Source organism: Phyllostomus discolor, chromosome 13, assembly GCF_004126475.2.
Source record: "Phyllostomus discolor isolate MPI-MPIP mPhyDis1 chromosome 13, mPhyDis1.pri.v3, whole genome shotgun sequence".
Classification (NCBI taxonomy): Eukaryota; Metazoa; Chordata; class Mammalia; order Chiroptera; family Phyllostomidae; genus Phyllostomus; species Phyllostomus discolor.
In genome coordinates, this window is record NC_040915.2 from 63,035,040 (window position 1) to 63,047,805 (window position 12,766).

General features: G+C 38.1%; 1 protein-coding gene across 1 annotated transcript; it reads right to left on the reverse strand.

Annotated features, from left to right (window-relative positions):
- Positions 1-9,966: 9,966 nt before the first annotated feature.
- On the reverse strand, positions 9,967-12,471 carry LOC114509942 (olfactory receptor 8B12-like). The gene is made up of 2 exons (XM_028528551.2): positions 11,933-12,471; positions 9,967-11,207 (listed from the first exon to the last, which is right to left on the reverse strand). The coding sequence occupies exon 2, from the start codon at positions 11,189-11,191 to the stop codon at positions 10,256-10,258; it is 936 nt and encodes a 311-aa protein (XP_028384352.1). The 5' UTR covers positions 11,192-11,207; positions 11,933-12,471; the 3' UTR covers positions 9,967-10,255.
- Positions 12,472-12,766: the final 295 nt, after the last annotated feature.

The window sequence follows — 12,766 nt, forward strand, 5'->3', positions numbered from 1 at the left end:
TCAGGAAATGAGGTGCTCTTAGGATTGTTCAGCATGGCTGCTGCTTGGCTCAAAGAGATCCTGGTTCTGGGTGGTTGCTCCCCAGGCAGGAGGAGCAGCATCACTGGGGATCTTCTTAGGAATGAGAAGTCTCAAGTCCTATCCGAGACCTACCAGATCGGAAACTCTGTGGATGGGGCCTAGAATCTGTGTTTCAGCACATCCTCTGTGTGATTCAGATTCATCTGAGAACCACCGGTGTAGTTCCTGGTCCCAGGACATGAGCTAAAGTAAAGCGTTTTCCTGACCCAAAGGGAAGAAAGAGCACCTTCTACTTCTGCCTCAGGAGGGAGGAAAATAAGAATGAGTATGCACCACATGAAGATGGTCAGTTGTAATGCTCATGGCTACAAAATCCAACTGCTTGTCAGTAGGTGCTGAATAAAGAGTTTGATGAGAGCAGGTGTGTTGCACGTGCCATGGTTGATGCTGCTGTGGTTACAGAAAGACACATTGACCTTTGACACTGGGTGGGTCATGACACCCCCAATATCTGTTCCTACACAAACCAAGTGTTGGCAGAGAACAGACCTGAGAGACAGATGCCATAGTGACATCAGGCCATGAGTATTAAAACAGTGGGCACTAACAAAAAAGGAGCAGGAGAAAAGTGTCTTGCACTTAAAATTAGTGATGCTGTTCCTATCTGATATAGAGTTCATTATCATTTTAAGTAAAATGGCAAAAATAGAGAAGATCCTCTATTTTCACTTTGTTTTTAAAAATATAATTTATTTCCTTTTACTTTACAACTACAGTTGATGTACAATATCATGTTAGTTTCAGGTGTGCAACCCCATCATTAGACATTTACACAACTTATGAAGGGATCACCTCAATAATCTAGCCCCATCTGGCACCATACATAGTCATGACAGAAGTATTGACTGTATTCCTGTGCTGTACTTTGTGTCTCCATGACTATTCTGCAACTACCAATTTGTACTTCCTAGTCCCTAAATCCCTTCACCTTTCTCACTCTTTCCCCCAGACTGTCTAATCTCACAGCCATCAAAATGTTCTCTGCATTTCTGAGTCTCCTTTTCTGTTTGTTGTTCATTTTGTTTTTTAGATTCCACAAAGAAGTGAAATCATCTGGCATTTGTCCTTCTCTGTCTGACTTATTTCACTCAGGATAATATCCTCTAGGACCACCCATGATGTTAGGGTGCAGGAACTCATTCTTTTTTGTGTCTGAATCATATTCCATTGTATGTCTGCACCTCTTCTTCCTTCACTCATTTCTTGATGGACACATAGGTTGCTTCCATATCTTGGCCATTGTAAATAGTGCTGCAACGAACGTACAAGTTTCTTTGGATAAACACCCACAAGTGGAGTTTCTGGGTCCTTCTTTGTCTCTTGTTTAGTCTTTGTTTTAAAGTCTATATTTTCTGGAATATGCACTGCTCTCACAGCTTTTTTGTCTTTCCTCTGTTTCCATTTTCATGTACTACATTTTTCCATCCCATTACCTTCTGTCTGTGTGAGTCTTTTCATCTGAAGAGGGCAAATGGAAGGGTCTTGTTTTGTTATTCATTAAGCCACTGTATGTCTTTCAATGCAGCACTAATTCATTTTCACTTAAAGCAGTTATGGATGAATATGTATTTGTTGCCATTTATTATTCACATTTCTAATCTTTTTTATTCTTTTTTTTAAAAGTTTTCCTTTCTTTAGTTTTAGAGAGAGGGGAAGGAAAGGAGAAAGAGAAAAATCAATGTCTCGTTGCCTGTCACCCACCCCCTACTGGGGACCTGGCCTGCAACCCAGACCTGTGCCCTGACTGGAAAGTGAACTGTCAACCTTTGTCGGGTTTGAAGCTTGTGTAACATCCACTGAGCTACACCAGCCAGGGCTTTTTTACTCAGTTTAAAGAAGTCCCTTTAATATTTCTTTTTCTTCTATTTTCTTTCTGTATTTAATTGAATTTATTGCAGTGACATTAGTTAATAAAAATATGTAGGTTTCATGTGTACATTTCTATAACACATCATCTGTATGTTGTATTGTGTGTTCACCACCCCAAGTCTAGTCTCCTTCCATCACCACTTATGCCCTCTCTCACTCTGTGCCTTCTTCAGTCTGGTAATAATGCTGTTATTGTCTGACTATGAGTTTTTTTCATTTTTTGCTTAATTCCTTCACCTTTTCTCCCAGCAACCCCCTCTTCTCCTCTGATAGCTGTCAGTCTCTTCTCTGTATCCATGATTCTGTTTCTATTTTGTTGAAATCACATGGTAATTTGTCTTTCTCTAACTGGTTTATTTCACTTACCCTAATACTCTACAGGTCCATCCATGCTGTCCCAAAAGGTAAGATTTCCTTCTTTTTTATAGCCAACTAGTCCACTGGGTGAATGTACCACTTTTTTATCCACTCATCCACTGATGGACACTTGGAATCCTAGCAATTGTAAATAATGCTGCCGGGAACACCAGAGAGCATAAATTCTTTGAAACAGTGCTTCTTTGGATATATTGCCAGATTTGTAATTGCTGGGTTTAAGGCAGTTCCACTTCTTACTTTTCTGAGGCAACTCCATACTGCTTTCCAAAGTGGCAAGGCAGAAGATCACTATATGAATGATACACACTTTTAATCACTTATTATTCCATAAGTCCATAATTGCTACATTTTAAAAGGAATACAGGAATTAATGGACGCCCAGTAACTGTGAAAACTTTCCTCTAATACATGGAGTTAATTGAATGATGCAACTTTTCCTAACATTTATTTTAATTAATGCTATGTATTTTCTCATAAAAGTGATATGATATATAGTGGGCTTTTTAATGCTATGTTCCTAGTATGGATGTGTTAGCTGTTTTGGTTTGATTTTTTATTCTGGTAAGATCATTTAACATGAGATTTATCCTCTGAACAATTTGTAAGTGGACAATACAGTACTGTTAACTAGAGGCTCTCCATTGCACAGCAGATCTCTGGAACTTACTCATCTGCATAACTGAAGCTTCATATGTGTTGAAAAACTGAAGAGAGCCTAACACCTTCAAATTTTATTTCATTTTATTTTAATCATTGTTCAAGTACAGTTTTCTCCCTTTTACTACCATTCGAGTCTGCCCACTCATCCCTCCCAGCTTACCTCCCATTACCACCCTCCCCCTAGTTTTTGTCCATGTGTCCTTTAAATTTGTTCCTGTAAACCCTTCCCATTCTCCCCTGAAATTCTCTCTTCTCTTGCCTCTGGTCACTGTCAGCCTGTCCTCTATTTCAGTGTCTTTGACTAGATTTTGCTTGTCAAAATTTTGACAACCTGTCAAAATTTTGACAGGAACCTAAAGAACAAAATCAGAATTTTGTTCTTTAGGTTCCTGTTAAAGGTGAGATCATAGGTATTTGTCTTTCACTGCCTGGCTTATTTTGCTTAGCATCATGCTTTCCAGCTTCATCCATGCTGTTGCAAAGGCTAGGAGCTCCTTCTTTCTTTCTGCTGCATACAATTCCATTGTGTAAATATACCATAGTTTTTTGATTCATTCATGTACTGATGGGCATCTAGGTTGCTTCCAGCATTTAGCTATTGTAAATTGTGCTGCTATGAACATTGGGGTGCAAAGGTTCTTTTGTACTGCCACCTTCAAATTTGAGTCAAAAGGAATGACTGCTTCCACCTGGTGGCCTGAGGCCTAGATTTCAGGATAGTAATTGAGTCACATACACAGGAGGTGAACCTCAGGTTCTAGGATGCCTTGAAAATCAGATGTGAAGTCTCATTGGCATGGATTGGTCAGATTTTAAAATATAAGTGCATCTGAATAGGGATGTTACACTCCAACACTGGAGTAGAAAGAGAGGCATGGGCAAAAATTGCATAAATAATATACAAAAGTAGCCATGAGACTATGAATGTGGAGAAGAAAGAAGCACTGGTCACTCTTCTTAATTTTGGACATAAAAGGGGGAGGAAATAGCAAAGGGAATTTTTTTTAGAGTAAAAGCAGACTGGCACGTGTTTACAGGCAGACGAGTCTGTAGAGGTGGAGTGATTAAAGATCTAAGAAAGATGAGAAAATTTTGAGGGAACAAATTCCAAAGAAGATGAAAAGAAGTTGTCAGAATTCAACATCTTTACATGTTTTTAAAACACTTATCTGAATAGGGAATGAAAAATACTTCCTGAAAATGATTAAAAATATATATAATTCATAGCAACATCAGCAGTGTAATTAGGACACTCTAGAAGCATTCTTAATCACTTCTACCAAAACCAAGATGACTATAGTCTTCAGTATTATTTAACAATGTATTAAAGGAAGTATTAGAAAATGCAATTATAGATGCAAATGGAATAAGTGGAGTTCCAATTAGAGAAAAAGAGGTAAGATTATCTTTAATTATAAAATATTTTATTACATATTTGGAAAACCTGAAAGAATTCATGGAAAGAATTCTACAAATAATAATTACTTTACAAAGTATAAAATTAGGATAGAAATCAACAGAATTCATGCATACAAATAAATAATAATCAGAAAATACAATGAAAGATAAAACTCTTGTTACAGTTGCAAAAGTAAAATAAAATTCCCATGCATAAATGTAATAAAATGTGCAAAAAATAGATGACAAAAATTATAAAACACTCCTAGGAGATACTGAAGTTTGCCCCACAGAAAGTGGAGAGACATACCACACATCAAGATTGGAAGTCTCGAGATCCAAAGAGGTTAATATTCCTTAAAAGTTTACTTACAAATTTAAGATGCAGACAATAAATATGCCTTTAAGTTATTTTGCAGAAGTAGAGAGTTTAATTATAAAGGTTGAAGTTAAACATCAATAGCCAAGAAAACCATAAAAAAAGAACAACATGTGGAAAGTTACCTTCAAGATATGAAACATTATAAAGCTTCTGTAATTCCAGCAGTGTGGTAATGCCTTATGAATACACTGACAGACCAATAGAACACAATGGGAAACACAGAAATAGCCCAGGTGCCTATGAAACCTTGTATGTTATGAAGGCAACAGCTCAAACCAGTGGGGGGAAAATAAACTTTTTAATAAATGGCAATAGAACCACAAAATGGTCTTCTGGAAAGTATATAGTTAGAAAGTATATAGTATATAGAAAGTACATAATGAGGAATATATCTATTCCTCACACCATACACTGATAAAACTTCTACAATGATCAGATATTCAAATATAAAAATATAAAACCATACAATCACATTATGATAAAAATGAGTGACTTTCTTTATAACCTAAGAGGAGAGAAAATATTTCTATCATCAAAATACTTGAGACAATAGATTAATAAATTTAATTTTAAAAACTTATCTTAAGAACTGTCAAAAGCCAAATCACAAATTACAGGAAAATATGCAACTTATACCTCAAACAGAAAGCTATTATGCCCAATATGCACTCTTCCTAAAAGTTGAGAAGATCAAAATCCAGCAGAAACATGAGGAAAAGCTATGAAGAGACAGTCCATAAAAGAAGTAGTAACACCAACACTCATTAAATACAGGAAACCATCTCCCATGTTTCTTAAAATTAAAGAAATGCAAATTATAATAATAGTTAAACACAACTTCTCATCCATCAGGATGGAAATTTAAAAAATTCTGACAATACACCATGCTGAACAGACTGCCAGGAAGTAGGCACTCCCATTTATTGCTGAGGGGGAATATAAATGTCAAATTCCACCCCCCTACACTCCCTGACACCACCACTCCCACCCTGCCCACAAATCCAGAGTCAATACAAGCCCATTCAAAATCACAGAAGGTACATTTATAGGAATTTACAAGCTGATTCTAGAATTCATATGGAAACTCACAGGTCCTAAAGTAGCCAAGACAACTTTGAAAGAGGTGAATGAAAATCAAGGACTTATACTAACTGATTTCAAAAATTATTACAAAGCTACAGTAATCAAAACTGTATGGTATTGGCATCAAGATATACAAATAGATGAAAACAAACACACACAAATAGAATCAACTGATTTTTAACAGAGGTAAAAGAACAATCACTGGATATTTATGTGCAAATACACACATGCCCCCAAACCCCACTTTGATCCATATACAAAAAAATTAACTCATAAAATTTTCACATTGTTTTTCTGGCTGCAGCAAAAGCAATGAATAATTTCTTAAACAGGACATAGCCCTAGTCATGAAAGGCAAAGTTGAAAAATCAAACTTCATTACAATAAAAAATATTGGCTATCAAAAGATATCATTCAAGATATATTCATTGTCTACCTGGGAAGGTAGACAGAGGCAGGAAGATGACTGCATATGTATGCATGTATTATCCACAGATACATATATATTATCTACATATACACAAACCCAAACATATATATATATATATATATATATATATATATATATATATATATATGACTTACATGCATTTTAAAATCCCTTCAATACAATAGGAAAACAACTAGCCTATGTTTTAATGAGCAAAAGACATGAATAATTTCTTCAGAGAAGATGTCCAAACAGCCAGTAAGTATGTAAAAAGGTGTCCAACATCATTATTTATCAGGAAAAAAGTTTAAACAAAAAGGCATTCCCCTGTCCATACCAGAATAAAAATATATTTTTGCATGTAGGATAAAACAAGGATAAAATAAAAATACCAAGGATTAACAAGGATGTAGAACAACGGGAATCCTCAGGCATTGTTGATAGCAATGCAAATTGAATCAAACGTTAGAAAACAGTTTGGCAGTGATGCTTATGAAAGCTGCACATAAGCCTACTCCAGTGTCCAGCACATCCACATATAGGCATAATCCAAAAGCAACATTTGCTTATTCAATCAAAATATACACTCAAACTCTTTCTAAACGCTTTATCAATAATAGGCAAAAACTTGAAGCTATCTAATTTTATTAATAGGCTAAATAATTGTATATTCAATAAACAAATGGGACCTCATCAAAATAAATAGCTTCTGCAGAGCTAAAGAAAACAGTATCAAAATAAAAAGGGAACCAACTGTATGGGAAAACATATTTTCTAATGATACCTCAGACAAGGGTTTAATCTCCAAAATATATAAAGAACTTACACGACTCCACTCTAAGAAGACAAGCAACCCAATTAAAAAATGGGCAAAGAACTTGAACAGACACTTCTCCAAGGAAGACATACAGAGGATCCAAAGACACATGAAACGACGTCCAATATCGCTAGCTATCAGAGAGATGCAAATTAAAACCACAATGTGATACCACCTCACACCAGACAGAATGGCCATCATAAACAAAGCAACAAACAACAAGTGTTGGAGAGGTTGTGGAGAAAAGGGGTCTCTAGTGCACTGTTGGTGGGATTGCAGACTGGTACAACCACTATGGAAAACAGTATGGTATTTTCTCTAAAAACTAAAAGTGGATCTGCCTTTCGACCCTAAATTCCACTGCTGGGACTATATCCCAAGAACCCTAAAACACCAATACAAAAGAACCTTTGCACCCCCATGTTCATAGTAGCACAATTTACAATAGCTAAGTGCTGGAAGCAACCAAGATGCCAATCAATAAATGAATGAATCAAAAAACTATGGTACATTTACACAATGGAATTGTGTGCAGCAGAAAGAAAGAAGGAGCTCCTAGCCTTTGCAACAGCATGGATGAAGCTGGAAAGCATGATGCTAAGCAAAATAAGCCAGGCAGTGAAAGACAAATACCTATGATCTCACCTTTAACAGGAACCTAAAGAACAAAACAAAGAAACAAGCAAAATCTAGTCAAAGACACTGAAATAGAGGACAGGCTGACAGTGACCAGAGGCAAGAGAAGAGAGAATTTCAGGGGAGAATGGGAAGGGTTTACAGGAACAAATTTAAAGGACACATGGACAAAAACTAGGGGGAGGGTGGTAATGGGAGGTAAGCTGGGAGGGATGAGTGGGCAAGCTAGAATAGTAGTAAAAGGGAGAAAACTGTACTTGAACAATGATTAAAATAAAATTTAAAAATAATTGTATATTCACATGATAGATACTACACAGCAATATAAAAATCTACCCATATATACTACAATATAGATGTACAGGACAGGCTTTATGATGAAGAAAAGAGGCCAGAAACAATTGAGTACCTGTTTATATGAAGTTCAAATACAGACAACATTCTACAATGATAAAAGTCAGAACAGTGGATAGCTATGGGGGATGAGGTGCAGGGCAGGTTATATTTATTAGAAAAATGGAAATATTCTACATCTTGATCTAGGTTATGGTTACATATACATAAGCAAAATTTTAATGAGCTGTACAGTTAAGATTTGTGCACTTTGCTATATGAAAGTTATGACACAAAATTTTCAAAAGGACTTTTCTCTATTCTTTCCTGACCTACATTGAATAGCATATTCAATACACCAACCCCAACTCCTAAATTCTAGGTTCCCTAAATTCAGGCACACACAGGTCCAGCACAAGAAATACCCCTTTGACTACATAAAAATCTTTTATTACAAAATAATAAGCATGTACTTCTGTAACACAAAATACCACACTCTAGCACGCCATATGACACTTTAGGTGAAATGTTCAAATTACCGTCCATCTCTTGTGAACCATTCATATACCCTACCAACCACACTCAGTGGTGCTACCCTCTGCTTCACCCTATATTTCATCTCATCTCATTACTGCCTTCAGAAGCTGATTCTTTCCTTTTTGGCAGCATTGAACAGAATCAAAAGGCAGAACAAACTTAACAGCTCTTCCAATTCCCCCTACATCCCAATGGAATGGACTTGCCTAAGGAACAGCCAGGTAAGTCAAATGTTTCCCCCAGCACTTCATTTGTCATTGCTTCTCTGAGAAATTTTACCAATAATAGAGAGTTTAGATAAAAATTGTTCTTTTGAATTTTAATATAAAGCTCTATTTCCCAGTTCATAATATGGTGGCTTTATGAACTCATCCCGAGTTCGCATTTCTTACCCATATGCCTCTGTTATTAGAACATCGAGGCTACCTGCAATGCCTGACAATTCCATAGCAATTGCCTCTCCTAATAAGCAGCAGCTTGGTGCTGCCTGGCAGGTGACCATGGACCCAGGGCCAGCTAGTGCTCTGTTCCATCCTCTACACCAGTGTCATCCAATGGAAATATAATGCAAGCCTCCTATAAATTCTAAACTTCCTAGTAGGTCCCTTAAAAATAAACAAACAGATTCATTTTAAAGACATATTTTGTTTAACACTATATATTCAAAATGTTATCATTTCAACATGTAATCAAGTAAGAAAGCATCCATGAGGTTATTTTTCATATTCTTCAAAGATTTGGTGTGTATATCATGCTTACTTTGCCCACTTACACTGTCTCAATTCGGATGTGCACATTTCAGTTGCTCAATACCACACATGACTCGTGACTACCAGTTCAGATAGCACAGCTCCCAATGACCTTGGACCACAACCAAGATAACCCTTGCAATGAGACTCCAAATTATGTCTGAGCCTTCAAATAATATGATGCCTCCACTCAGCATCTTTCTACCCTATAAAATTCCATTTCTCTCCCCTGGAAGTCCTAATTCACTAGTCCTAATTCACTAACCCATGTTCCTGGTCCTCCACTCACCAACTGGGTGGTCACCATACTTGCTTTCTGAGAAACCTAAAAGACAACCCATTAACACACTAAGAAATTCATCAGACACTGATCTTGTCATTTTGCCAAGACCAACACAAAAATTTTTTTTCACCTCCTATTCTCTCGCAAAATGTGATGGATTAAAATTACTTTGTGAAAGTAGTATGAAATTACTGTCAATCCATTATTCATTTAGAGGTACTGTGTCAACTATCATGTGAAATGACATCTTCCTAGAAAGAGATGAGGCAAGAAAACATGGCATAAAGGGAAACAAACTGAATTGAGATTCAAGCAGGTATTTCAGTCCCAGCTCTGCCAGGAGGTAGTTTCATATTTTCAGACTAAATGAAATGATTCTGAATCCTAATTCAATACTGCATACTGTATAATTGCAGAAAATATTTTCATAAAATAAAGAAGGAAGAGTTGGGGTGATGATGAGAGAGAATAAATCCATTTGGGAAAGAGAGTTAAAATTTCCTTTCAATATAGAACCCAAAAGCACGAAGTTTGAATTCCTTATTGATGATGATGATAAAATAATAACAGCACTCTAATTCAAAAATTCTGATTCCTATTCTCAATTTCCAAATTTTTTTCAAGAGGAAGTTATTCTGCCCAAGGTTTTTTTCATGGCTAATTTGACATCCTTGTTCCTCAGGCTGTAGATTAGTGGGTTCAGCATGGGCATCACAATGGTATAGAACAGACTACACACTTTCCCCTGGTCAAGGGGTACAGCAGAAGGTGGTTTAAGGTATCCAAAAGTTCCTGATCCAAAGAAGAGACAAACTGTCATTATGTGAGAACTGCAGGTACGAAAGGCTTTGGATCTGCCCTCAGTAGAACTAATGTGGAAAATGCTGGAAAGAATGAAGCCATAAGAGAGAAAAATGGTCACAATGCACACCCCAATGCCAAAGCCCACAAAAGTGAAGACCACCAGCAAATTCATGTAAGAGCTATTGCAGGAGAGTTCAAGGAGGGGAAGGATGTCACACATATAATGATTGACAAGGTTGTCTGCACAAAAGGTCAGAAACAGTATATTACCTGTATGAGCTATATCCAACAAAGCACTCATCCCATAGACACCCAGCAAAAGAAATAGACACACCTGAGGAGACATGGTGACCGTGTACAACAGTGGTTTACAGATGGCCACATAGCGGTCATATGCCATTGCTGACAGGATGAAACATTCACAAACAACAAAAAAACAGAAGAAGAAGAGCTGAGTCATACACCCTGTGTAGGAGATGACGTTCTTCTTTGAGACAAAACTCATCAGCATTTTGGGGATGATGGTAGAGGAGTAACTGAAGTCAATGAAGGACAAGTTGAAGAGGAAAAAGTACATGGGGGTGTGCAGGTGAGAGTTCAGCCCAATGAGTGTCATCAAACCCAGGTTCCCCACCACAGTGACCATGTAGAAGCCCAGAAACAGGAAGAAGAGGGGGAGCTGGAGTCCTGGCTGGTTTGTTAAGCCTGCGAGGATAAACTCTGTCACAGAGGAGGTGTTATCTGCAGCCATCCTCCTCTGGGAGGGTCTCAGAGAGGAAAAGAAAAGAATTGCTCACACAGAGAGAGGAAAACAACCCATTCTTGAGAGTGGTATTTGAACAGGGAGGTGTGGAACTCAGAGTTGAGATGGCATCTCCTTGTTCCCCCATCTGTTTTTATGGTCTCCACATGGCTTCAACCATCCTAGTAACTCTTGGTGGATGAAACTTGCCTCCAGAGTAAGGGCTCATCCAACTGAGGAGAAAGTCCACAAAGCTCAGCTGGGATGCCCCTGCAACCTTGCAGTCACCCTCCTCTGGTACTGCCTGCCCTCTATAGCCCTGGACCAAGTTTTGTGTGACCTGGGCCCTTCTCTGGAGTGCTGTTGAGAAGCAGAAGTCAATTGCCCTAGACCTTCCACCTTTGGTCAGTGCTGGTCACCACAGGAAGATGAGGCTTTGTTGCCCAGAGTCTTTATTGGCAATGCCTGTGGAAATGTTATGTGAAAATAATACCAAAGTTATAAGGCAAAGACATCAACTAAACCTAAGAAAAAAGAAACATTTGCTGAGCACTAACTATGCTAATGGCACTGTTCTAAGTGCTCTGGGGCATTTTGATTAAACCCATTGAACAGCTGAGGACACTGGGCACAAGTCCCAGTCCTTCTAAGTGGCAGCAGAAGGGGAACTCAGGCTGTCTGGCTCCGGGGTTGGAGCTTCATACCCTAATCGCTCTGCTAGATCACAGAGCAGGTCAGACAGGCACTCACCCTCCTTCTGCCTGCAGTCACAGTGCTGGGCTCTACTGGCTCCCACCCATCTCTCTCATGGAGACTGGGATGGCCCTGGTGACAAGAAGGGGACTACTCAGAGCTCAGAATGCTCTGCTGCTTCTGTCTCTCTCCTTTAAAATTCAAAGCCTTTAGTTTGTCTTGGTTCTCCTGTTGAGCTGAAGAACATGGTCTCTGACATTCTTTGTCTGAGCCTCCAGGTCAGCTTTCAGGGATGGAACAGCACTTTTATAACGTCCATGGATAACTGTAGAACAAACAGTGTTCTTCTGGATTAGAGACCACAGTGACCTAGATACAGGGGCTCCCTCAGGATACCTGTTCCCTAAGGAAGAGGAAATGTTTGTTTATGCCCTTGATAGTGCCTGACAGGGCTCTTAATGACCTTTCCTTTCATTCAGGATACATCTTTTTAAGTACAATTTAAAAGAAAGCACTTGGGAAAAGAATTCTTATACTGAGCACTTATGTATACTGACCACTTTTTCTGTCCCAGCACCCTCATCTGAAAGATCCAGAGCAACGTGTACATAAGTTTACTCAGAATAACCTCATAGGGTAGACCTATCAGTCTGCACTTTAAAAGCAAGGAACACACACAGTTTCTTGGTTCCAGAACCTTAAGTGAAACTCCAGTCTGTCCAACCCCAAACTCTTCCATGTGAATCACTCATCTCCAGTGTCTCCCTGAAAGTGACAATGAAAGTTGGAGGCAGCACTTTTGCCAGTAGCATCTCATGAGACTCTAGACAAAAACAAGTACTTAAATAACTTCAATGGAATGTAGAAAGTATCAAGGCCAGGAATGGGAAA

Bases quoted from the DNA above. Each gene is read 5' to 3' on its own strand.
- LOC114509942 (XM_028528551.2), bottom strand. From the start codon at position 11,191: ATGGCTGCAGATAACACCTCCTCTGTGACAGAGTTTATCCTCGCAGGC.